This window comes from Ailuropoda melanoleuca, chromosome 7 (assembly GCF_002007445.2).
Source record: "Ailuropoda melanoleuca isolate Jingjing chromosome 7, ASM200744v2, whole genome shotgun sequence".
Classification (NCBI taxonomy): Eukaryota; Metazoa; Chordata; class Mammalia; order Carnivora; family Ursidae; genus Ailuropoda; species Ailuropoda melanoleuca.
Genome location: NC_048224.1, coordinates 63,350,672 through 63,378,563, shown reverse-complemented (window position 1 = coordinate 63,378,563; position 27,892 = coordinate 63,350,672). Strand labels below are relative to the sequence as shown.

At 36.6% G+C, this 27,892-nt stretch overlaps 1 protein-coding gene across 7 annotated transcripts in view; it reads left to right on the top strand.

The window, feature by feature from the left end:
• The first annotated feature begins 48 nt into the window (after positions 1–48).
• The window catches only part of ZDHHC20 (zinc finger DHHC-type palmitoyltransferase 20), a 75,616-nt gene continuing 47,772 nt past the window's right edge, over positions 49–27,892 (top strand). For 4 of the 7 annotated variants that reach the window (XM_034664970.1, XM_034664972.1, XM_034664971.1 and 1 more), the window contains exons 1-2: positions 49–291; positions 25,341–25,367. In XM_034664970.1, the coding sequence (XP_034520861.1) occupies positions 64–291; positions 25,341–25,367 (255 nt within the window). In that variant the 5' untranslated portion in view covers positions 49–63. Of the gene's footprint in view, positions 292–25,340; positions 25,368–27,892 lie in introns of those variants that run through there. The other 3 variants (XM_034664973.1, XM_034664974.1, XM_034664976.1) reach the window with 1 other exon arrangement.

Genomic DNA, 27,892 nt, shown 5'->3' with positions numbered 1-27,892 from the left:
CCCCGCCGGACTGCGCCTGCCTTAGCCGGGCCGCGGGGGTCCGGCCCAGGCCCGGGGGGAAGCATGCCGCCGCGCTCGTGGCTTTGTCACCGTGGTGCGATGCGGTGCGGCGCGGCCTTCCGGCGTGCGCGACACCCGGCGTCGAGCCGCGCTGCTCGGGCCGAGATCCGGGCAGAGCGAGGCGGTGATAGCGCCCTAGGGTCTGCGGTCCCCCGCGGGCGTCTCGTTTTCCTGAGGTGGAATGCTCTGAGACGGGTTTTCCTCGAATGGAAGAGCCGAGCTTCGTGGAAGGTGTGTGTGTGTGTGTGTGTGTGTGTGTGTGTGTGTGTTGCACTTTGCTTTTGTTAATGTTTTAAGATAAATCTGTTCCTCCTAGATTGCCTCAACAGCGCGAGTAGAAAACCGTGTTACCTGAAGAGCTGCTGGTGGGTGGGGGAAGGCAGGTGGTCTTTTCGTTGTCGCCTGCTGACGGCAGGTTAGCCATAGAAGACGGATCAGCGCCTGCTTCTGATTTTTGGTGGCACTGACCCATTTTCAAGTTCATTTCTTTCGAGTCTGAATCCAGTAACTTACACAAAATGTTTTGTTAAGACCAAAATAATGAGTGAGATGAGATCTAGCCCGATTCTCTTTTTTTCTTGTCCGTTTATTATGGAGGTTTATATTTTTTTCATTCTCAGATTTTAAGGTTTTGTTTTATTTTCGTTACTGCCAGTTCAGTTTCTCACCAGGTTCCCTGGGATAAGAAAGGAGTAACACCGCGGTACACTTCAAGGATTTAAAGATACTGATTTGAATAAGGTAGCCGTTAAGATTGAAGGAAATTGCTTGTCCTCAAAACACTGTTTGAGGGCTCCTATTGTGTTTGTAATAGTGACTGGTTGCACTGCCTTAAGTTAATTGTTCATAGGCTTTGAGTGTTCAGCTATTTTAGGGTTATTTTAGCCTTCCGCTTCTGTGTATGTCTGCTCTTTATACCAATTCTTCGTGATAACTTAGGACCAAATGGTAAATGGTGTTTGTAAAAACAATCCCTTGGTATCCCAGAATGATATAGTTTTAGTCTTCAGACCACAGTTCTCTAAAGGACCCTTAGTATATACACTTTTAAAAAAGAGCCACAAGAGGTAGATTGAAACTAATAGTATGAAATGAAAAGAAGTTGTACCACCCACTCCACTTGCAAGTGGCGGAATCCAGACTTCTCCAGTTGTGGGCGGCTCTGGATTTGTACAACTGTCAAATACTTGGTTAAAACTGAGTTCTCTTTACATCGGAATCCGGGGATGTACTGTATGGTGACTAACATAATATAATAAAAAAAAATTAAAAAAAAAACCTGAGTTCTGCACATGAAAGAGAAAGCTTTGGCTCAGAAAGTTTGAGGGTAGGTTTTTAAATGAAAATAACCTCCTTCAAGAAAATAATATTGTACCTATAGAATATTTAATTTTAAGGAAAACTATCCCTGCAAATGGGCCCAGAATAAATTAGTCGTGGAATACATTGCCACATAATAGTGGAGTTAATCTGTTGAATGTTATTGAATAGTAATATTTGAATCAATGAAAATTGACTAGATTTAGGTGTTTTTTGAAACTACTTCCAAAAAATGACAGTGATCGTAGGATTCTCATCGGTTTATGATGGTACTTGATCTTAATGACTCTGAAGTGGGTTTTTATTCCAAAAGTTGGACCAGTCTTAATTAATTCTGTCAGAAGATTATTCCTACCCTATCCTAATTACATAGTAGTTTTGAAGTAAAGCTTCTGAAGGAACACTAAAAATGTGCATTTATGTTGAAATCGCACAGCCTAACCTATAGATGGTTTTTGTCCAAAAAAATCAAAAGGTGAGATTAAACATAAGGAAAGGGAAATAAATATGAATTGGGAAGTGCTTTGTGCTAGTGCGGATGGAGGAGACATTTTATTCATTCTTTTCTTTAATCCTCAATATCTCCGAGCATAGGTATCTTCTGCAGATGTAGGAAATGAGAGACTCTAAGCAAACAGGTCCTTGGTTAGGTCGTACAATTATTGAGTGGCTATTGCACTGTGATCCACATCTTTACACTATATGTGTAACTTCTAGTGAGTCATTGGAACTGTAATTGTTCCATGATTAGGGGCAAGTAGTGGGTGGGGTTAATTTGTTCCCCTTTTTGTAAATCGTGACTTCAGTTAGGGTTTAGGCCCATCCTTTAGAGATCATACCCCAGGATTTCATTAAGTTAAAATGTTCTGCAACAATTAGGGCCCAATGCTTGACAGAATTTAAAAATATGCAGTAGTGAAAGGTCTTGTATAGGACCTGCACTTAATACTTCTAAGTTATCTGAGGTTAACTAGGTAGAATTTGGGAGGTCCTGCAGTATCACTGGACTGTATGAATCAGCATAAAAGCTCATTCACTTTCATAGTAAAACTGTCTTTTAAACTACTTCTATATATTTATGTTTTCATAACACAGACCCTCCCACTGGAATATGTCAATGTATAACTTTGCTATAAATTAAGTGAAATGTGTTTAGCTTAAAGTGCTGTTTTAGCATTATTTACAATAGCCAAACTATGGAAGCAGCCCAAGTATCCATCGATTGATGAATGGATAAAGAAGAGGTAGTATAGGGTGCCTGGGTGGCTCAGTTGGTTAAGCATCTGCCTTTGGCTCAGGTCATGATCCTAGGGTTCTGGGCTCAAGTCCCTGGTCCGCCTCCCTATTGGGCAGGAAGTCTGCTTCTCCCTCCCTGCATACACTCTCCCTGCTGCCACCGCCCCCCCCCCCAGTTGGCTAACTGAACATAATACGAAAAGTTTTAAAAATTAAAAAAATAAATATACTTTCAATTCTTAAAATAAAAGTGTACAGTCGAGCACTGAGTAATATGTGGAATTGTTGGATCACTATATTATACACCTGAAATTAATATAAAACTATATGCTATACGCAACTAAGGAATCATCGAGATTTACATCGGAAGCCGGGGATGTACTATATGGTGACTAACATAATATAATAAAAGATCATTAAAAAAAAACCCAAAACTATATGCTAAGTACACAAAAATAAAGTGCTGTTTTAATAATTTTTATAGAATTTTCTTAGCTTCTGGTATTTTTTTAATCAAACTAGATAGGAAAGGATGATTATAATTACATCTTTATTGTGTTAATTTATTTAGTGCTCATATAAATGTCCAGAGTTAAATAATTTGTCCAAGGTAGTACAACTAGTAAATGGCATAATCATCATTAGAAGTCAAGTGGTTTGGCTCTAGAGCCCATGCTTTTAAAATTAACTACTATGCAAGACTAGTCTACTTAGTTATTCCTTTTCAGCCTCTATAACTTATATATGTTGTAACATAACATATATAAGTTATATGTTATAACTTACAACTATAACCACATACACTCATATAAAATGTATACTTCTGTTACTGGATGGAGTAATATTGAAGACAAAATTGAATAAGTAATGAATCTAAAATGGCCGTCTCACAGGGGAGAAGTAATGATTAAGTAATTAGTAATATTGGTGCTTGACATTAAACTGAAATCCTCTTTTTTTAAAAAAAATTATATATTTTTAAGATTTTATTTATTTATTTGTCAGAGAGAAAGGAGCACAAGCAGGGGGAGCAGTGGGCAGAGGAAGAAGCAGGCTCCACGCTGAGCAGGGAGCCCAATGTGGGACTCAATCCTAGGACCCTGGGATCATGACTTGAGCTGAAGGCAGACACTTAACTGACTGAGCCATCCAGGCGTCCCTGAAATCCTCTTTTGATTTTCTCCCGAGGTTGATATTTAAACATATGAATTTATGGGTGGATTGACCAAATTTTACACTTCGGTCAAGATGGTTATTTTTGAGGAAAGTGCTAATTCAGGTTCCCAGGGTTTTATCAGGACACCTTGTTCAGGTCATTTATAGTTGTCAATAGTAGATGTGTACCTCTTATTTGACATGTGGAGGACCTCAGAGCCCAAAGAGATTTTAGAGATGATCTAATCCATTTATTTTACTTCTGAGAAAACTGTTGTGTGGAAGAGCTATGTGGTTTGCCCAAGGATGGGTATGCCTCTTACCTCTTTTCAGAGAGATGAATGTAGAGTAGAAATGTGACCTCTGAGACTATATAGCTAATATTCCTATGTCTCCTTCAAATTTAGAATGAGACAAGCTTCAGTATCAACATTGAGCACAGTGTCTTGCCAGAGTTAATTCCAGTGTTTTTTATTGGTTTCAAAACAACCAGCTTTTGATTTTATTGATTTTTCTCTATTATTTCGTTTTCTTTTTCATTGATTTCTTGTATGATATGCATTGTTTCTTTCCTTCTTTTACTCTGGATTTAATTTGCTCTTTTTCTAGTTTCATAATGTGGAAACTGAAGTCACTGATTTGAGTCATTTCTTATTTGTTTAGTCTTGTAAATATACTCCTAAATACTGCTGTATTCACATCCCATCAATGTTGATATATTGTACCTTCATTTTCTTTTTTTTTTTTTAAGATTTTATTTATTTATTCAACAGAGATAGAGACAGCCAGCGAGAGAGGGAACACACAGGGGGAGTGGGAGAGGAAGAAGCAGGCTCATAGCGGAGGAGCCTGATGTGGGGCTCGATCCCATAATGCCGGGATCACGCCCCGAGCCGAAGGCAGATGCTCAACTGCTGTGCCACCCAGGCGCCCCTGTACCTTCATTTTCATTCAATTAAAATTGTTCTCTAAATTCACTTTGGATTTCATCCTTTGACCCATGGGTTATTTTAGGAGTATGCTAATTTGAGTTATTGATACCTTTTTGTTTACTGATTTTGAATTTAATTCCATGTGGTCAGATACCTTGCATAACTTGAGTCCTTTAAAATATACTCAGGCTTGTTTTATGGCCTGAAATGTGGTCTGTAGTAGAAGCATTTCATGTGCATCTGAGAAAAATGTATTCTGTTGTATTCAGCAGTGTATTTTGCTAATTGTTGTTGGGTAGAGTTTTCTATTATGTCATAATGTTCCATAGATGTCAAGGCAAGTTAGTTGACAATGTTGTTCAAGTTTCCTATGTTCTTGCTGATTTTTTTTTTAAGATTTTATTTATTTATTTGAGAGAGTGAGCGTGAGCGGGTGGGGGGTAGGGGTAGAGAGAGAGAGGGAGAAGCAGACTCCCCCTGAGCAGGGAACCTGATGCAGGGGTCAATCCCAGGACCCCGGGATCATGACCTGAGCCAAAGGCAGGCACCTAACCAGCTAAGCCACCCAGGCACCCTGCTAATTTTCTTTTTGTTCTATTGATTATTTATTTGGAGAGATATGACTATAATTATGGATTTGTGTCTTTCTCTTTGTCGTTCTGTCCATTTTTGCTTCATGCATTTTGCAGCTCTGTAATTAGGTGCATACAATGTTTAGGATTATAGTGTTCTCTTGGTGAATTGACCTTTTGTCATTATGAAATGACTTTCTTACCCCTGGTGATATTATTTGTTTTGAAATCTAGTTTGGTAGATATTAACATGCCCACTAATCTTTTTGATTAGTGTTAGCATGGAAGGTCTTTTTCTGTCCTTTTATTTTAACCTTTATATTTAAAATGCATTTCTTGGGGCACCTGGGTGGCTCAGTCAATTAAGCATCCAAGTCTTGATCTCAGCTCAGGTCTTGATCTCAGAGTTTTGAGTTCAAGCCCCACATTGGACTCCAAGCTGGTCATGGAGCCTACTTTTAAAAAAAATGCATTTCTCATAAGCAGCCTATAGTTGGGTCTTGTTTTTATTTTTATTTTATTTTATTTTTTTTTAAGATTTTATTTATTTATTCGACAGAGATAGAGACAGCCAGTGAGAGAGGGAACACAAGCAGGGGGAGTGGGAGAAGAAGAAGCAGGCTCATAGCGGAGGAGCCTGATGTGGGGCTCGATCCCATAACGCTGGGATCACGCCCTGAGCCGAAGGCAGGCGCTTAACCGCTGTGCCACCCAGGCGCCCCTGGGTCTTGTTTTTAAATTCAGTCTGAAAATCTGTGGCTTTTTTTTCCTTCCTTTTTTTGTTTTTTTTGTTTATTGAGTTACATTTGACATATAACTTTATATTAGTTTCAACTGTACAACACAATAATTTAATATATAAATATACTTGGTATAATGAAATAAGGTGATCACCGCAGTAAGCCTGGTTAACATCCATCAACCACACATAGTTACATATTTTTTTTCCTTGTGTTGGGAATTTTTAAGATTTACTCTCAGCAACCTTCAAATACACAACAGTATTATCAATTATAGTATATTCTCTTTTAATTGGGGTGTTTCAACCATTTACATTTAATGTAATTATTGATATAGTTAAGTTTAAGTCTCAACCGTTTGCTGTTTTTTTAATCTGTCCTATCCTATGTTCCCTTTTCCTTCTCCTTCTGCCTTCTTTTGAGTTATTTAATGATTTTTGACTTTTGAGTTATTTTTTATGATTCTATTTTCTCACTTTTGTTGGCTTATTAGTTGTAACTCTGTTTTTTTAGTGATTTGCTTTAGGGTTTATAGATTACATCTTTAATTTATCATAATCTACCTTCAAGTGCAATACTATTTCACATATAGTACCTTATAAAAACACTCTTCCAGTTCTTCCCTCCCAGCCTTATATGCTATTATTATGAGAAAATAATTTTTTATGTTTTTTTATTTTTATTTTTATAATTTTTTATATTTTTATATTTTAAATTATATTATGACTCACTGTATTGGTCTTATTTTGTTTAAACCATTTATTATCTTTTAAGAAGATTTAAATAATATAAAAACAAATCTTACATATTTACCCATGTTGTTACCATTTCTGGTACTTTCCTTTTTTGTAGATCCCGATTTCCTTCTCATGTTATTTCCCTCTGTCTGAGGGCTTTCTTTTTCTTTTCTTTTCTTTTCTTTTTTTTTTTAAGATTCTATTTATTTATCTAACAGAGCGAGAGAGCACAAGCAGGGGAAACAGCAAAGGAAAAGGGAGAAGCTGGCTCCCCGCTGAGCACGGAGCCTGATGATGATGATGATGATGATGTCGGGGCTCCATCCCAGGACCCTGGGATCGTGACCTGAGCCGAAGGCAGCTGCTTAATATCTGAGCCACCCAGGCGCCCTTGAGGGCTTGCTTTAACATTTATTATAAGGCATATCACTGGTGATGAATTATTTTCAGCTTTTTTATGTCTATAAACATTTTTATTTAACCTTTTTAAAAAAAACTTTGTAACATATAATTTACATACCATAAAATTCACTCATTTGAGATGTACAATGCAATGGTTTTCAGTAAGCTTACCGAGTTGTGCTGTTATAAGACCATTCATTTTTAGAACATATCAGTCACTTTTGTCAGATCCCTCATACCTAATAATGGTTAATTCCTGTTCCCAGCCCCAGGCAACCTCTAATATGTGTTCCCTATCTGTATGCCTTTCTTGGACATCTCATGTAAATGGAGTTATAAGTGGTCTTTTGTGTTTCGTGTCTTTTACATGTTTTTGAGGTTTCTCTGTGTTGTAGCATGCATTGATTATTTCTCCCCTTAATCTCTACTTCACATCTAATTTGTATTTTTCTGTTTTTAAAATATATTCACAGCTTTATTTAATAATATTATTTCTGGTAAGCCTCCACAAATCATTTGTGCATTGAATTAGAATATAAATAAAAAGTGTGTACTATTTTATTATATCAGATTTAAGTATTTGAAAAATCCTGCCTACAAGATTTCAGTATGTTTGGGTCTTGCTCATCTTTGCATCTACTAGAGAGTCTAATTACTAATAAACATTCAGTTAATATGTGTTGAATTGAAGAGAAGCATACAGTCATAAACTCTCTTGAATCATGTTTGAATATGTTAGAACAAACATCCACTGTAACAATATTAATGAAAGTATGATTACCAAACATATATTTCAGTAGTCTTCAGGGTTAAAGGCTAGATAGATGATCTTGCTTATTGGTTGTAGAGTCTTTGTTTTGGATAATGAATCAGTGATGCTTTGAAATTATACTGATATTATTTAGAGAAAAAAAAATTTGGCTCCCTATATCTCATCCCCAGTGGTTGACATAATTATAGGAAAAGTTAAGATGTGAATTAGGATATTTTTTAAAACCTTCTTATTTTGTTATTTCCTATCTGTTTTCAGATGCTGGAGTGTAGTAATTTTCTATATAATTTGCCTTTAAAAGCTATAGTGCCCTGCAAACCTTTTTATTTGCGCTCTATAATTATCCCAGCCTTCTTTCCTTTTTTTCTTTTTCTAAAGAACAGATTTTTTTTTTCCTTTGACTGCTAGTGAGTTAATCTGCTTTTATGTTATTTTTTGTTGATACCAGAAAGCAAACTGGTCTGAGAGAGCTCTATAAATGAATATCCAAAAAAACCCAACCCAAATGAGCAAAAAGAGCTTTTATATTTTCTTCTACATAAACTGAATCTTCTTTGGTTCTTCACTGTTTCTAATAAGACAAGATAGATGAAGGAAAAGGTGCTGGACAGTTAAAAACTATGGCAGACTATTTGGAAGAAGACCATTATACCTTAGTGATACAAATAAAACTTTCCTTTTCCCCTGGCCTCTTCTAGTTTGTGGCAAAGATATAGCATGCTAAACTCCAGACTAACCATCTACTAGATATCTCTACTTGGATATCTAATAGGCATCTCAGACGTACCACGTCCAAAACAAAAACTCCTGAGTGATTTCTCTCTCCGCCCTCTCCCCCAACTCCTCCCACCCTAGCTCAGTAAATGAGTTTCATCCTTCTAGTTTCTTGGTTGAAAAATCTTCCCATATCCAATTAATTGAGAAATCCTGGCATTAAATCCAGCTGCTTACCACCACCATGGCAACTATATTCGTTCAGGCCACTATAATCTCTGTCTTGTGGAGCAGCTTGAAAAATATGACCACAATAATTTGTACCTCCTCCCATCAAGATGGGGAGTCTTTTTGCCCACCAGTGAATCTGGGCTGGCCTTGTATTTGCTTTGATCGATACAATGTGGTGAAAGTGATGTGTGAGATCTGGAGCCTTAGGACTCAAGATAGTATGGCTCTTCTGCCTTAACTCTTTTGAAACTGGTTGCCATGTAGGGGAGTCTGGGCTAGACTATGTGGTGAGAGAGGCCCAGCCAAGATGAGGTAAGTGCCAAAGCCCCTGATGTGTGGATGAGTCCGTCTTAGAGTCTCCTGCCCCAGTTGAGCTGCCAGTTGACTACAGCTAGTAGAAAAAACAGTCCAGCTGATTATAGCCTGGACCATTGACCCACACAGTTAGAGGAAATAATACTTGGTGGTTGTTTAAAGTCACTAAGTTTTGGGTGGTTATCACATTATCTATATCCTTGTAGTACTGTGCTCTTATATTTTGTCTCTCCCTCCTCAGTCCACCCCCATCCTCACCCTGTACCTTGTCCATTCTGCACAGAGCAGCCAGAATAGTCCCTTTAAAATCAATACCAGATTGGTCACTCCTCTTCTGAAAACCTTGGCTGGCTTCCTGTCTTGTTCAGTGGACCACCTAAAGTGTTTACCATGGACTCCTCTCCTCATTACTTCTCTGACATAATTTCCTCTCCACTCTTCCTTTGTTTCTACAGCTGTCACACTGGCCTCCTGGCTATACTTTAATACTTGTTGAATGATCTTCATAAAGTAACCTCTCTGAACTTGTTCCCGAGCTATAAAATGGAATAATACCTGTCTTACAAAATAATGTAAAGTTCTTAGCAGAGTAGGCTTTCAAATATTACTGGAGATGGGGAGAAGATTTAAACAGCCACTAGCATATTTTTTCTTGCCTTCCTTTTTTTGTCCTTTTTTTGGTGGGAGTTTTCTTTGTTTCTTTATTTTTAATTCTTAGTTTGTTTTTAAACCTCCCCTCCCCATCTTTAGTGAGTGAAAGCATATTTTTTAGTATTCTCTTCTTAATTGGCTGTATTTGAAGATCATATTGTGAAAGCATGTGCCTGTTTTGCATGAGCTGCTGGTTGTATCCAGAGTATGTGTGTGGGAGAGTATGTTGTTTAAGGGAGGGAGGCCTTCACATCATGTGGGACTTTAAGGAGATTAATACCTGACACTATTCTTATAAGCAGATAAGCTACACCGATTTAGGTATTGCTGAAATATGCAGCACATTATCTTAAGCAGATGGGCACTTACACTTAACTGAAGTAGGAGGTCACAAATAATGGTGATAATGGTTTTATGGAGAATAGATTTCTCTAAGATAGAGATCCATATTCCTTGATGATAAAGATTGTTTAAAAATTTTTTTTGAGGGGCGCCTGGGTGGCACAGCGGTTGGGCGTCTGCCTTCAGCTCAGGGCGTGATCCCAGCGTTATGGGATCGAGCCCCACATCAGGCTACTCCACTGTGAGCCTGCTTCTTCCTCTCCCCATCCCCCTGCTTGTGTTCCCTCTCTCGCTGGCTGTCTCTATCTCTGTCAAATAAATAAATAAAAATCTTTAAAAAAAAATTTTTTTTTTGAAGATTTTATTTATTTATTTATGAGAGATAGGGAGGCAGAGGCAGAGGGAGAAGCAGGGTGCCCGATATGGAACTCGATCCCAGGACCCTGGGATCATGACCTGAGCCGAAGGCAGACGTTTAACTGACTAGCCACCCAGGTGCCCTAAAATTGTTTTTAAAACATTTCTGTTCTCTGTGTTTTCTCACTCTTTCCAGTGCTTCATTATACTTAATAATGTGGACTTCGGCCCTCCCAGTTGGAATCACAGGAGGAATAATATTTGTTAACATACTAATTGAACAACATAAAAATAAATGTGAACTTATTAAGTGTAAAGTCTTCAGGGAAGCTTTTAAAACTAATTGCATGAAAAGGATATCATCAGCACCTGATGGAAATAATAACAGCAAAATGTTATTGGATATGTTGATTGCGTATATCACTAGTGTGAATTTATACTGGTTTTTTCTTCTTCTGTGGTTCTTATTTTTCTGTGGATACTGGTACACTTTTTACAAGTATTTAAAAAGTAGAAGTGGAGGGGGTCATTGCTATGACAAATACCATGTACACATATGCAGTAGCTTCCTAACAGTATATTGTGTCCCCCCAAAATGCCAGCATGAATCTTTTAAAATCCAAGGCAAGATTATTACTCCTCTGTTCAGCACCCTCCAGTGGCTTTCCTCTTCGCCCATAATGAGATCCAAAGTTCTTTCTGTAGTCTCTAAGGCCCTAAATGCTCTGATCTGCCACTAATTTTGACTTATCTCTTCCTTTGCCAACTCTGCTTCAGCCAAACAGGCCTCCTTGCTTTTCATCTATCAGGCCATGCATCATCCCACTTGAGGACCTTTGTACTTCCTTCTCTTTCTGCTTGGGATGATTTCCTCCCAGATTCCACATGGCTAGTTCTATCTAGATTTCTTTTAAAATACTCAACTGTCAGAAAGGCTTTTCTGATTACGCCATGTAAAATAAGTACTTCCTCTTTCACTTTCTTCCTACCCTGCTTTGTGCTTACAGTGTTCTAAGTGCTGTATTTGACACTAGGAATACAAAGATGTATAAATGTGCATGGTCAGATGCATTTAAACTTCGTATAGTAGTCCATATCTTTAACATTATAGTGATCATTTGCATACTACAAGTTTTATTTTAAAATTCCAGTGTAATTAACAGTGTTATATTAGTTTCAGGTGTACAATATAGTGATTCAGCAGTTCCATATATTACTTGTACTCATCAAGATAAGTGTACTCTTAATCCCCTTTGCAGATTTCACCCATCCCCCCACCCACGTCACCTCTGGTAACCATCAGTTTGTTCTCTGTAGTTAAGAGCCAGTTTTTTGGTTTGTCTCTCCCCCTCCCTTTGTTCATTTGTTTTGTTTCTTAAATTTCACATGAGTGAAACCATATGGTATTTGTCTTTCTCTGACTGGCTTATTTCACTTACCATTATACTCTCTAGATCATTGTTGCAAATGGCAAGATTTCATTCTTCTTTATGGCTGAATAATATTCTGTTGTAAATATATATCACATCTTCTTTATCCATTCATCTGTTGACATTTGGGCAGCTTCTATACTTTGTCTATTGTAAATAGTGCTGCAATAAACATAGGAGTGCATATATCCCTTCAAATTAGTGTTTTCATGTTCTTTGAGTAATTACCCAGCAGTGTGATTCCTGGGTCATAGAGTAGTTCTGTTTTTATTTTTTTGAGGAACCTCCATACTGTCTTCCATGATGACTGCACCAGTTTGCATTCCCACCAACAGTGTACAAAGGTTCCTTTTTCTCCACATCCTCACCAACACTTGTTATTTCTTGAGTTTTTTATTTTAGCCACTCTGACAGGTGTGAGGTGATATCTCATTGTGGTTTTGATTTGCATTTCCTTGATGATGAATGATGTTTAGCATATTTCCATGTGTCTGTTGGCCATCTGTATGTCTTTTTTGGAGAAATGTCTGTTCATGTCTTCTTCCCATTTTTAATTGCATTATTTGGTTTTTTTTGGTGTTGAGTTGTATAAGTTCTTTATGTATTTTGGATACTAACTTGTTATTAGATATGTCATTTGCAAACATCTCCTCCCATTCAGTAGGTTATCTTTTAGTTTTGTTAGTTGTTTCCTTTGCTGTGCAGAAGCTTTTTATTTTGATGAAGTCCCAATAGTTTATTTTTGCTTTTGCTTCCTTTCCCTTTCCCTCAGGAGACATATCTAGTAAGAAGTTGCTATGGCCAATGTCAAAGAGGTTTACTGCCTTTGCTGTCTTCAAGGATTTTTATGGTTTCAGGTCTCAATATTTAGGTCTTTAATCCAGTTTGAGTTTATTATGTGTGTGGTGAAAGAAAGTGGTCCAGTTTCTCCAATACCATTTGTTGAATAGACTGTCTGTTTCCCATTGGATATTCTTTACTGCTTTGTTGAAGATTAATTGATCATATAATTACAAATTTATTTATGGGCTTTCTGTTCTTTTCCATTGATCTCTGTGTCTGTTTTTATGTCAGTACTATACTGTTTTGATCACGGTAGATTTGTAATGTAACATGAAGTCTGGAATTGTGATACCTCCAATTTTGTTTTTCTTTTTCAAGATTGTTTTGGCTATTTGGGTTCTTTTGTGGTTCCATACAAATTTTAGGATTGTTTGTTCTAGTTCTGTGAAAAATGCCGTTGGTGTTTTGATACGGATTGTATTAAATATGTAGATTGCTTTGGGTAATATAGACATCTTAACAATATTTGTTCTTTTGACCCATGAGCATGGAATGTCTTTCCATTTCTCTTTGTGTTGTCTTCAAATTCTTTCACCAGTGTTTTATAGTTTTCAAAGTACATGTCTCTCACCTCTTTGGTTAAGTTTATTCCTCTTTTTTTGTTTAATAATAATTTTTTATTATGTTATGTTAGTCACCATACAGTATATCCTTAGTTTTTGATGTAGTGTTCCATGATTCATTATTTGCGTATAACACGCAGTGCACCATGCAATATGTGCCCTCCTTACTACCCATCACCGGCCTATCCCAGTCCCCCACTCCCCTCCCCTCTGAAGCTCTCAGTTTGTTTCCCAGAGTCCATAGTCTCTCATGCCCCCTTCTGTTTACCCCCCTTCATTCTGGTTAAGTTTATTCCTAAGTATTTTATGCATATTACAAGTTTTAAGGAACCCTGCTGTAACTAAGTATCTAAATCTGTTTAACCCAGTATTTCTCTAAACCTTTTTTTGCCATAATCTTTTTTTTCATGAAACACCTATTTAAAGCCTTTTAGACTTAGATAGTTGTTGATTTGGGGAACAAAGCTTCCAATAGTGGTGTTAGGGGGGAATGGGGAGCAGATCAATACTGAAGGGACTGTGCCTCTGAAAAAAGTGTTGTTACCAGTAGATATGAGGAGTAATAGCTAATTTCTTCTACTTACCTGTTGTAATTAAATTCATCATTTAGAAAGAAAAATCATTATTTCTATAAATGACAAAAAGGTACTTGAAAAATCCCTACATATATTCCTAATTTTAAAAAAGGCTTAGTAAAATAGGAATAAGTGGTTTTTGTACAAAATTGCACACAACACAAAATACTTGATCAGTTTCTGCTAAAACCAGAAACAAAAGATGCTTATTACCATGGCCATTGCTGTGTAACATTGTACTGTATTAACAAAATCAAATACCATATTCAATCAAGAGAAAATAATTAGAAGCATTAGAAGGAAAGGAAGGGGGAAAGCTATTTCTGTGTATAGATGATATGATAGTATATGTTGAAAAGCCAAGAGGATCCAATAACAACAGAATACCTAAACAAAAAAGAATTGAGTAAAATTAGCAAACAAAAACCAGTACTTTCTATATATACATAATAATTTGTTTGAAAACATGGTGGAAGAAAGTCTGTTTCCACTAACATCAAAAAGATAAAATACTTAAGAATAAACTTAAAAAATATGCCAGATCTGTAAGAGGAAAACATTCTTGAAAAATGCAAACGTAGACTTGAACAAGTGGAAAGACATTGCATATCTCATGTTCATGGATGGAATAACTCAACATTACAAAGATTTCTGTTCTCCCCAAGTTAAGGTATAAATGATTTCTATTCCCAATAAGTTTTCTTTTTTCTGGCACTAGACAAGGTGATCCTAAAAGTCATAGGGAAAAATAAACAGGAAAGAATCAGGAAACCTCTGAAAAAGAAGAGTTAGAAAAGTGGCAAACCCTACGCTACCACGTTTTAAACCGCAAAGCCTGTGTAATTAAAACTGTTGGGGTAGGGGACTTATGAGAACTCTCTAGTTTCTTTTTTTTCTTTTTTTTAAGATTTTATTTATTTATTCGACAGAGATAGAGACAGCCAGCGAGAGAGGGAACACAAGCAGGGGGAGTGGGAGAGGAAGAAGCAGGCTCCTAGCTGAGGAGCCTGATGTGGGGCTCGATCCCATAACGCTGGGATCACGGCCTGAGCCGAAGGCAGACGCTTAACTGCTATGCCACCCAGGCGCCCCGAGAACTCTCTAGTTTCTGTTCAGTTTTGCTCCAAACCTAAAACTGCTCTAAAAAACAAAGTCTGTTATAAAAACAATTGTATGTTATGGTGTGTGGACAGACATATAGCCAATGGAACAGAAGAGAGTGTCCAGAAATAGTAATTATAGAAATTTAGAACGTGATAAAAGAAGCATTTCAAATCACAGAGGAACAGATGGAACAACTGAATAGATATTTTGTGATAGATAACATCAGGTTCATACCTCATATGATATTCCAAGGATAAACTACAAATTGATAATATCTTATTTTTTCTTCTTTTCTTATATTTTAAACTTTTAATTTTAAAATAATTTCAGACTTGTGAAAAATAGTACAAAGAATTTTCTTATATCCTTCACCCTGATTCCTTAAATGTTATTATTTGCTACATGTTCTTTGTTATTCATCCTCTCTCTGAAACAGTTTGAGAATAAATTGCAGATATAATGTCCCTTTACCAATAAATACCTCAGTGATATTTCCTAAGAACAAGAATGTCTTTCTGTTCAAGCTTCTGTAACAGAATACCACAGACCAGGTGGCTTATAAACAACAGAAATTCATTTCTCATAGTCCTGGAATCTGGGAAGTCCCACATCAGGGCACCGGCAGATTTGTTGTCTGGTGAGGGCCCACTTCCTGGTTCTTAGATGGCCATCTTTTCACTGTATCATCACATGGAAGAAGGGACTAGGGATCTCTCTGAGGTCTCTTAAAAGGGCACTAATCCCATTCGTGAAGCCTTCACCTTCATGATCTAATCACTTCCCAAAGGCCCTATCTTCAATACCATCACATAGGGCATTAGGATTTAGCATGAATTTTAGAGGGGGACACACACATTCAATCTATAACAAAGAACATTTTCTCATATATGCTTACATTTCTTATATAAAATCTTATATTTTATATATAAAACCAAGAGTACAGGGGCGCCTGGGTGGCGCAGCGGTTAAGCGTCTGCCTTCGGCTCAGGGCGTGATCCTGGCGTTATGGGATCGAGCCCCACATCAGGCTCCTCTGCTGTGAGCCTGCTTCTTCCTCTCCCACTCCCCCTGCTTGTGTTCCCTCTCTCGCTGGCTGTCTCTATCTCTGTCAAATAAATAAATAAAAATCTAAAAAAAACCCCAAAAAACCAAGAGTACAATTATCAAAATCATGAAATTAGCACTGATAAAGTGCTACTACAATCTGTAAGCTTTATTCAGACTTCACCAGTTGCCTCACTAATCCCCTTTGCTCCGCAGTCCAGCCTGTGATCACACACTGCAGTTATCATTGCCTCTTTAGTGTCCTTTAATCTGGAAGAGTTCCTCAGTGTTGCCTTCTCTTTCATGACCATAACAATTTTGAAGGGTATAGGCTTGTTTTGTAGAATGTCCCTCAAATTAGGTTTGTCTGATGTTTCCTCATGATTCGATTCAAAGTATACATTTTTAGGAAGAATACCATAAAAGTGATGCTCCATCATTGAATGTACCATTTCTAGGACTATTAACTTTAGTCACCACTTCAGGTGGTATCTGCCAAGTTTCTCCATTCTGTAAAGGTATGATTTTTCTTTGTAATTAATAAGTATTTTGGTAGACTCAGGTGCACCACACAGATCCTTCGAGGAAGGACTTACTGCTCAGTTGTGGCAATTGTGGTCAGCCGACAGCTTCTAGCAGTTAGCTCTTTCGACGTGACTAACTTCATGCAAGGTCACGCCCTTCCTGTGCCAGCCTGCATTCAGTGCCTGAGTGAGAAGGGAACTGCTTTAGAGCTCTCTGCTAGTTGGCCAAGATTTCGATAAGCCTGCACTGCAGTTAGATTTCTCCTTAGTACATAGCTTGTACCCCAAACTCTCTCTCAGCGTCTGATTCCAGAGAACACAACCTGAGACAAGTGTCTTTGTGGGGAAATACCTTGAAACTCTGTAAATCTGTTCTTGATTACTTGCTTTTACTATTTTTAGCATCTATTGAGGATTCTTGCTTGAAACCATTATTATTGTGTTGGTTGCCAAATGGCAGTTTTTTCCTAATTCTGTGATTTCATCTACATTTTATGGTTAGAATTCTGCTGTGAGGAAGAGCTTTCCTTCCTCCCCAATCAGTCGTTCATTTACATCTGCACACTGTCATGGATTCTTTTTTTATGGATTATGATTTATCATTTATTTTATTGCTCAAATTGTCCCAGATTTGGCCAGTAGAAGCCCCTTCGATTTGGTTTCTGTATCCTTTTGACATGTCTTCATCATTTATTCCTTCCTTACTTTCTGGTACCACAAGATTTTTCAGGTTTGTCTGATACTTTTCCCAAGCTGGAATCTGCCATTTCAAAAGTACCACATTTGAATGTAAAAAATAAAAGCATTCAAATACTGGAAAAAACATGGATGGATAATCTGATAACCAGGCAGTGAGGAAAGCCTAACAGAAAAAAATGGATGTGTCATAAACAGTTCACAATAACAAAAAAGAATGGCTCATAAAACACATGAGAAAGATGCTTATTCTCACGTATAAAAAAAATGCAAAGTAAAATTACCCTGTGATAAAAAATGTTTGGAAACATTTTATTGGGTAGATGATGGAGAAAAAGGCAGTCTGATGCATTGCTGGTAGGAGTATAATATGGTACAGCTTCTATAAACAAGGGATTTGGGAAAACTAGGAAGATTAACTTTCGGTCCAGTAATTTCACTATTAGGAATCTACACTGAGAATAAACTCCCACAAATAAACAACACGTGCATAAGGTTATTCATTGCCACATTGTTTGTAGCAGTAGACATTGGAGATGACCCAAATGTCTGTCAATAGAGGCCTGATTATATAACTGTAACACCCACACAATGGAGTACTGTGCAGTGCTTTAAAACACAATGATTGTCTCTTTGTACTGATATGCAGTGATTTCTAGGGTGTGGCAAGTGAGAAAAGCAAGGTGTGGAATAGGTATATAAAGGAAGAAATTAGAAATATTTTTTAAATACATTTATTTACTTTGCAGAAAGAAATAGGATAACACAAACTAATAAAAATGATTACCTGGGGTGAGAAGGTAAGAAAGGAAAGCCAGGCCTGAGTACCTTTTTATATAGTTTTGACTTTTAAACCATTTATATTTTTTATATATTAAAAAAAAATAAAACAGGAGGAAAAGCAAAGTGTAAAATTTGGAATCATGAAACAAATGAACTTAATTTTATGTGAAGTTGGTTCTATACACAGAGGAAAGAATTATTTTAAGTGGCTTTTGAATATTGTACTTTTTAGTGGGATACAGTTTAAAGCCAAAACAAAACAAAAAAAAATTTTTTTAAAGATTTTTTATTTATTTATGTGACAGAGAGACAGCCAGCGAGAGAGGGAACACAAGCAGGGGGAGTAGGAGAGGAGGAAGCAGGCTCCCAGCGGAGGAGCCCGATGTGGGACTCAATCCCGGAACATCAGGATCATGCCCTGAGCCGAAGACAGCCGCCCAACGACTGCGCTACCCAGGCGCCCCCAAAACAAAACAAAATTTTAAAACTGCAAAGAAAACTTAAACTAGTATGCAGTGTTTAAACTATTTTAGATATACTTTAGGATGAACTGAATAAGTAAATTAATTAGGAAATAAGATTTTCATTGTATGTAAATGCAAAAAGATACAAATATAATGCATAAGAAATTAAGGAGAAACTTTGTAATGTTCTATTTGAATTGGAAGTATCAATGTGAATATAAGTAGGTATATAATACTACTTCTGTCATCCCAAAAGACCTTAAAAGCAGTGAAACTCCAGTAGCTATGAGCAACTCTGGTATTCAAAGGTTGGTTTCTAAATATCATTAAAAGGAACCGTAGATGCAGGGCACTGGTTGTCTCAGCCCGTAGAGCATGTGACTTTTGATCTTGGGGTCATGAGTTCAAGCCCCACGCTGGGAGTAGAGCCTACTTAAAAAGAAGAAGAAGGGGGAGGGGGAGAAGAAGAACAACAACAACAACGACCAATGCACCTTGGAAAAATGGCTAATTTCATGTCTGGAGGCAGGAAAAGAGATAAAGTGAGCCTGGGATATCTTGTGCTAGACAGCAAGGAAGTGCTCAAAGACTAATGCGGATGATTCAAGAGGATACAAGAGTCAATTGGAAGAGCACTGGCTAAAAATGAGACAATTTAAATGTAAGAAAGAATGAATGTAGTTGATAATGGCCCATTAGATAAATAAAATCTGTGAGTTTCCCTATTGCTATTCAAAAAAAGAACATTAAAATTTATTTGCTAACAGTGGAGTTGAATGTTATACCAGCATCCTATTCTGAAAATGGGTAATTAAAGGGAAATAATTAAGTTTTTGTGCTGCCTTTTTAGGAAGCTCTCGTTCATCCCCAATTGAAAGCTCTTTACAGAAGAATGCCAGCTTGAAAGTGTAGAAATGGGGGCGCCTGGGTGGCACAGCGGTTAAGCGTCTGCCTTCGGCTCAGGGCGTGATCCCGGCGTAATGGGATCGAGCCCCACGTCAGGCTCCTCTGCTATGAGCCTGCTTCTTCCTCTCCCGCTCCCCCTGCTTGTGTTCCCTCTCTCGCCAGCTGTCTCTATCTCTGTCAAATAAATAGATAAAATCTTAAAAAAAAAAAAAAGAAAGTGTAGAAATGAATAATAGAGGGTTTTTCATGGTGATTTTCAAATTCTACAAAATAATTGATTTAGGCAGATTGTCGGTGGATGCTAACACCATTAGTTGAAAAGTTTTGGGGGAAGAAGATATTCACATTTTACCCCACAAAAACCTTCATGATTGTTAAAGTGGAAAATGTACTTTTACAAAGGAGAGATCTGGCCACGTCACCACCTTGTTAAGTGACCCAAACGTAGCATCGCTGATAGTGACAAACCTAAAAAATATACCTCCTGATATGCTGGACAGTGTCCAGAATACTGCATACCTGAATATTCTTGTCCATTCTCTCCCACCCACCCTCAAATTACATTCAAACCTTTAGACATGGAGTGGAATAATAGGAAGATGGATTTAGGGTAGGGGTCAGAGGATAAAATCAAGGACACCAAAAAGAAACAGACAAATCCTGAATATAGTACATTTCACAAGACATCTGGCCTGTTCGTTTCACAAAGTCACTGTCCTATGAGATTCTAGGAAGGTGATGGTAGTAATGGTGCATTATTTTTGAGTCTCCCCAAATCACTGCATAAAAATATTCAACAACTTGAATATCTACAACAAAATCAGTTTGCTAGAGAATGGGAATGAGTTGTAGACAACCAGAATGACTACAGAGACTTCAGCTTACTTCTGATATGAACATTAAATATGTATGTTCTTATAGACCTAAGACCTATGAGTAAAAGAAATAAGGAAGAGAGGCTATAGTTTGTAATGGGTATATAATCTGACAAAGTAGATATAGTACAGCTATTAGAAAATGAACAACAGCGGGGCGCCTGGGTGGCACAGCGGTTAAGCATCTGCCTTCGGCTCAGGGCGTGATCCCGGCGTTGTGGGATCGAGCCCCACGTCAGGCTCCTCTGCTATGAGCCTGCTTCTTCCTCTCCCTCTCCCCTTGCTTGTGTTCCCTCTCTCGCTGGCTGTCTCTGTCGAATAAATAAATAAGAAATCTTTAAAAAAAAAAAAAAGAAAATGAACAACAGTGTAAAAAATTATTTAATCATATTTTCAGTTATCATATTGGTCTCATTATCGAGGCTGTTGAGTGGACAATATGGGATAAAGAAAATGAATAAAATCTGTTACATTTCTATATACCAATAATGAAGTAGTAAAAACAAAAAAAAAGAAAAAAATGAATGTGATAATCTAATTCTTCATCCTTTTCTGTCCTTGAGAACCAAGATTCTCAGTGGTAAAAAAAAAAAAAAAAGATATAATTAAAAGATGAATGATAAAAACTTTGCAAACTTGAATTTGAATTGTTAGTATGAACTCATAAGGTGTTTTATCTTTTAAAAAAGTATGTGTGTGCACATACATAGATAATAAAGGGAGTAAAACTGTTAACAGAAAAGTCATTTATGTAGAAAATCCCAAAGAATATACAAAAATACTACTAAAAACTAATAAGTGAATTTATTATTAGCAAGTTCACAGGATACAAGATCAATAAAACTCAGTTATATTTCTAACAAGAATTAGAAATTGAAAATTTTAAAACACTATAATCACATCAAAAACATTACATACTTTTTTTTTCTTAAGATTGTATTTATTTATTTGACACAGAGAAAGCCAGCCAGCGAGAGAGGGAACACAAGCAGGGGGAGTGGGAGAGGAAGAAGCAGGCTCCCAGTGGAGGAGCCCAATGTGGGGCTCGATCCCAGGACTCTGGGATCATGCCCTGAGCCTAAGGCAGAAGTTTAATGACTGTGCCACCCAGGCGCCCCAAAAACATTACATACTTTAGGGATAAACGTGCATACAAGATTTTGTGTATTGATGAGATAAAATCTAAAATGGAGAGATAAACTGTGTTCATGGAATGGAAGGCTGATTATTGTAAAGATGTCAGTTCTTTCCAAATTGATCTAGGGAGTTGATACAACGCCAAACAAAATACCAGCAGGCATTTTTTTTTTTTTTAAAGAAACCAGTAAGGTAAGCTTCGTATTTATACAGAAATGCAAAGGACCTAAAGTAGCCAAAACACTTTTGAAAAAGAACAAGTTGGAGGACTCACACTATCTTATTTCAGGATTTACTAAGAGCTACCTGTAATCAAGTCATGGGGTGTTGGGATAAGAATGGACATAAACATCAACAGGACAGAGTAGAGTTCAGAAATAAACCCTTACACTTATTAGTTTAATTTTTAATTAATTTTTGTCAAAAGTTCCAAGGCAATTCAGTAGCGGAAGGAGTTTTAGCTAACAATATTGGAACTGTTGGCCATCTATATACAATAAAATTAATCTCAACCCTTACTTTATGCCATATTTTTAACAATAGCTTTTAAAATAGATCACAGATCTAAATGTAAAACCTCTAAAACTTCTAGAAGGAAACATATGAGCAAATCTTTGTGTCTTTTGGTTGGCAAAGATTTCCTAAAAAGGACACAAAGCATGAACCATAAAAGAAAAAATTGATAAATTGGACTTCATTAAAATTAAATTTTTCTGTTCTTCAAAAGTCACTGTTAAATAAACGAAAAAACAAAATATGGACAAGAAGGAAATATTTGCAGAGTATATTTGTTAAAGGACTATATCCAGAGTATATAAAGAGACCACAATTCAATAATAAGGGAGATAATGATTAAAAAATAGCAATTTCAATACACAACTTCACAAAGAAGAAGAGTTAGGGTTGGCCAGTAAGCATGTGAAATGATACTCAACATCATTAGTCATTAAGGAAACACAAAATCACAATGAGATATCACTATACATTTTTTAGAATAGCTAAAAATTTAAAGATTGACAGTTCCAAGTGTTGATGTGGATGTGGAGCAACTTGTAACGCATACATTTTTGGTGGGAAATGTCAAACAATACAACCACTTTTGAAAATAGTTTGGCTGTTTCTGATAAAGTTAAACATAGATCCAGCAATCTTTTATCTAGATATTTACCTCAATTATGAAAATATATGTCCACCCAATAGCTTGTACAAGAATATTCATAATAGCCAAAAACCAAAAGCAAATGCCTTATCAATTGGTGAATGGCTAAACAAGTTGTGGTACCTCCATACAGTAGATTACTACTCAGCAGTAAAAAGGAACAATTCGTTAGTTAGAATTTCCAGTTACGAGACAAGTAAATACGTACTCTTCCTATTTTCCCTGCTAAGTACAACTAAAGCCCCTGGATATTATGCATAAAGCAAACTTAAGACAATTATGAAATATGGAGAGAGAAAGGCAGATCAGCTGGGGACCTTCATACCTGAGAAATGATATGGTGGTGAGTTCCCTGGGTTTTCTTTTTGCCTCATATATCCCATCCTGCATGCTAGAGAAGCTTGCAACCTGGAAACACCAATGAACACAGACGAAAAGCCCCAAGAAAAGCTGGTTTTCTTTAGTCAAACAGGAACGGGGCAACCTATAGCAAGACCGAACTAGACAGTAACTGCCCTACTTCAGCCAGAAAAGATGGAAAAACTGCATTCTGTCCCCACTTTCTCCAGCAGAGGCTGAGTATGAGCTTAGACTTCCCCCTTGCTCAGCTGTAACAAGGTACACTTCTTGTATCTCCCCACTTTCCTACTGGGGTGGTGTCAGAGAAGGTGAAGGCGTAAGCAATAGGTGGACTTCCATCCCCCCGGACAGTGATAATGCACCCCTCCCCCTGTGGTGTCAGTAGAGGCCTTGTGTGGAGCACTTGTGTAGGTCTTGCTCGATTCTTATATCTGTCCCTGGAATTTTATCTTTTTAGGTGGCTTTATAAATAAACTTTTCTTCAGTTACAATTTCTATATAGTGATGGCATGTTTACTGGAAAGCTACTGATTTCTGTATACCACTACTACCTCTTGTTTATAATAGTTTTTCAGTTGGTTTTCTTTGACTATAAAGACATATAGTCTTATAATCTGCAAATAGTGATACATTTGCTTCTTTTCCATTTTTATACCACTAATTTCTCAAAATTGTGTGCCTTGTATAGTGCTTCCCAATCATTTCACAGCATGACCTATTGAGAATTATATTTTTAGTGTATATTAACATAAATGGGAAATGCTTTGTGAGGCCAGAGAGGACCAGCCCAGGTCTAACTACTCCAGTGTCTACCAGCTGACCTGAGATAGGTTGAGAAGAAGCCCTATGCCTCTCTGAAACAATGCCTTAAAAAAAAAAATCATTAACTTGCTTTTTGTATTTCTGAATTTTAGTGGGACTACTTCTGTAGTGTTTCTCATTAAATTGTACTGGTTTGGGGATTGAATTAGACATATTTTACTTTATTAAGGAAGTGTCCAGGTACTACTCTGTTTTATCAACAGATTTTAGTCAAAAATGGTTATCGAATTAAGAAACATTTCTTAAGCATTGCTGCTATATGCCAGGCTTTAGAACTAAAACAATAAAGTGAGAGACACTATAGGAAAGAATACAAGTCCAAGTAGACGTGAGCTCAGGTATCTGTCTACACTGCACGTACTAGTTCTGTGACCTTAAGCAAGTCATTTAATTATTCTGAGCCTTAGCTTAGTTATCTGTAAAATAGAACTAATAATAACTTTTAGAGTTGTTATTATTCTGAGACATGATTCCACACTTGTGCAGTCCAGTAGGGTGAGACAGACATATTGCCAAGTAATTAAAAAAAAAAATGAAGTGGCATGGTAGAGATTGAAGAATGAGCTGTGGCAATATAAAGGAGTATCTGCTCTGTCTAAAGAGGGACTCAGGACTTCTTTACAGAGGTGACAGTACTTAAACTGGACCTTGAAGGATGAAAAGGGAAGGAACAACATCTGTGAAATTGCTTGATGCATTTAGGAAACTGCCATTTGTTCAGGATAATTAGACCACAGGTATAGGCAAATGACAGACTGGAGAGGTAGACAGATTGTTGATTACAGAGGGACTATAGTTATAACCCTGAGGATTTTGGACTTCATTCTGTAAGTGACTTGGAGGTGTTGAGTATTTAGCCATCAGATTTGTTGTGGTGAGGTGTGTTAAGCTGATAGTTGAAAGTCTCTTCAAGCTATTATGTTTGAAGAGAGCCTGACATAAGGCAATGGGACAAATTGAGAGTAGGTGACAGATTTGAAGAGGCATAGGTAGAATTAACAGGACCTAGAGGCCATTGGACTATCTGGAAAGAAAGAAAGAATAAATAGCAATTCCCAGGGTCTTAGGTTAAGAATAAAAAGCACTCTAAAAATTACAGGAATAAGTTCTGTACTTTTTTCTGTAGAAAAACACATGTTGTCTGTCTTGAGTGTAACTTTTACAAAGTCTGGTAAGGTACATCACAGACTGATGACATGAGCTCATAGAGGAGAGTCCTATTCATTCTGTAGGTGGCAATAAAGAACTAAAGGAAATATAACCATATTGATAGACTTAAAATTAGCAAAGGTCTGAAAAAAATTTTAATGTGATTGCAGTGTTGATAAAAAAAATTTTATGCTTAGCATTTTAGTATTTTTAGGGTTTTTTAAGGACAGTTCTGAATTTGCATTAGTGTTTACATTTTATAACTAAATTTATTTTTGTGAAGATGATATTGAGTAGTCAATCTGAAGTAAAATGTATGTACAAAATGTTTAAAGTATATTATTTATTAACTATTTTTCTTCTATTCTAGTTACTCTCTCTGGAAATGGAGAAAATGGTAAGGCATTTTAAGTCTCAATTTAAGTAGAATACTTATGGTATCCTAATTGTGACCCACATACTTTTTATTTAGTGACGACTATATGTGCTTTAGTTTTCAGAACGAAAATACGTGTTTTTAAATTTTAAGTAATTAAAAGGAGGTCTAGTATTGTGTTTATTCCTATTCAATATTTTTTCATTTGTGTTATTTATATAAATTGAAGTAGCTCTTATTCTGTAAGACACTTAGTACCCAAACTTCTTTGACGTATTTATGTACATATTTGTGCCTTATAGATTCTTCAGAATGCTTGATAGTAGTGATTCAAAGATTTTTAATACCAGTTCTAGCTAGGGTTGATGAGCAGATTTTGTTTCATGATGCCTAAATTTTATTGGCGGTTCTCTTGTTTATATATTTGTTAAAAATGGTACTTTACTGGGGCACCTGGGTGGCTCAGTCGTTAAGCGTCTGCCTTCGGCTCAGGGCGTGATCCCGACGTTCTGGGATCGAGCCCCACATCGGGTTCCTATGCTGGGAGCCTGCTTCTTCCTCTCCCACTTCCCCTGCTTGTGTTCCCTCTCTCGCTGGCTGTCTCTCTCTCTGTCAAAAAAATAAATAAAATCTTTAAAAAAAAAATAATACTTTAGTACTCACAGACATTTAACAAAATAACCAGACCATAAATTTGTAAATTGTATTTACTAGTTCATTTTGAAAGGGAATTCTGCTTTTTATAATGACTAGTTAATGAGATAATGCCTAGCAGGGAAAATTCATTGCTCCAATTTCACCAAGCTAAAAGAAAATATTGTCTATTGAGATCAAATTTCAAAAATGAGATTTGATTTGAGATAAGAAAATCCAGAGAATTTCTAAAGCAGTTAGAAATTATTAATAAATATCTGTTCTTATTGGAAATAATTAAGCATATAAATCTCAAGTTGCCTTTGAATCTGATTTTTCAATTCTAGCCAGCGTTGCAGAGGAATAGACCCAATCTTGGTAGGCTTGATTTTCTTCCTTTAAATCAAAACTGTTTTCTATATATGAAAGCACAGATTGAGAAAGCAGAGCATTTCTGAAGTACTTATGAAAGAACATCTAACCTGTCTCATTATTTTTTGTCACTGTTTTCCCCATGTCTTTCAAAGAATCTTTTGATGATGATGTTTGCTTTTATGTTTGTTTGTTTTTTTTTAATTCACTTTTAGGTGATTTTTGACTTTCTGATTTATAGATTCAGATTTTTGGGGTTTGTTTCTTTGATTTAATTTGCTTAGTTAACTAAGCTTTTACTTTATTACTTCTTTTTTTTAACATTTATTTACTTATTTTAGAGAGAGAGAGAAAGCACGAGTGGGAGAGGCCGAGGGAGAGGGAGTGAGAATCTCAAGCCAACTGCTTGCTGAGCGCAGAGCCTGACACAGGGCTTTATCCCAGGACCCTGAAATAACAACCCAAGCTGAAACCAAGAGTTGGCCTCCCAGCTGACTGTGCCAGCCAGGAACCCCCTTTATCTATTGCTTCTAACCAATGGTTTATAGCATATATATGTGATCAGAAGTTTTCTTATTAACAATCACATTATTTCAAATTTATGTAAAAGCAGTATTTCCTGTTATTCTTTACATTATAATTTGATATTTTCCATTTGTTAAGTACTTATTACATTCCAGGCATGATGTTAAGAGATTTATCATTTTTCTTTTAACTGAGAGTTAAGATTTTTTTAAAGCAGACACCATTTTGTTTTTGTACCTGTGGAGAGCAGAAATACTCTAAAATATTTTAAATGTCTTTAAAAATATTTTCGGAGTATATTGTTTTATATGCTGACCTTAGTTATAAGTAACTAAATGATTAAGAAGTTTAAAGTACCTCAAGATTACCATTTATCTCAAAGCTATACAACAGAATACAGATGAGGCTTGACAAACTTGATTGAATATGGGGGCCAGGCAAAAATTTTAAAAAATGAAGTGAGCTAGGTGAAGATAATATTGCAAACTCAGTAAATGGCCTCTGTGTTCATATAACAGTAGGAGACTGAGCTCCAATATACTTTTCCAAAGGAAAATCAAATGAAGGCATGATATTGAATCTATTAGATAGACCATGAAGTTCAGCCTGGAGGGAACAGGGACGGTAGAGAATGCAGATTTTGAGAAGCCAAATTTTCAATGAGGATGATAATCAGTTTTAGTGGACATGAAAAGAAAGAAAATTTGAAGATAGAAGAAAGTTGTGGTAAGGATTTTGTCTTGGCATCAGTTGTTGGCTCTGAAATAGGATGTGACTACTAAGATGATGGGTAAAGTGGAGGAAAATATATACTTCTTGGTGTGACATAATGAAAAGAACCTTGGATTTTTACCAAGCAGGTATGGGTTTGAATCCTGGCTTTATCGTTTACTAAGTGACATTGGGCAGGATATTAAATTCTCTGTGTCTCAGTTTCACATTTGTAAACTGAAAGAATACCTTACAAGACAACAGTGAGGGTTAGAAATATAGTGCACATTATATACCTTCTAATA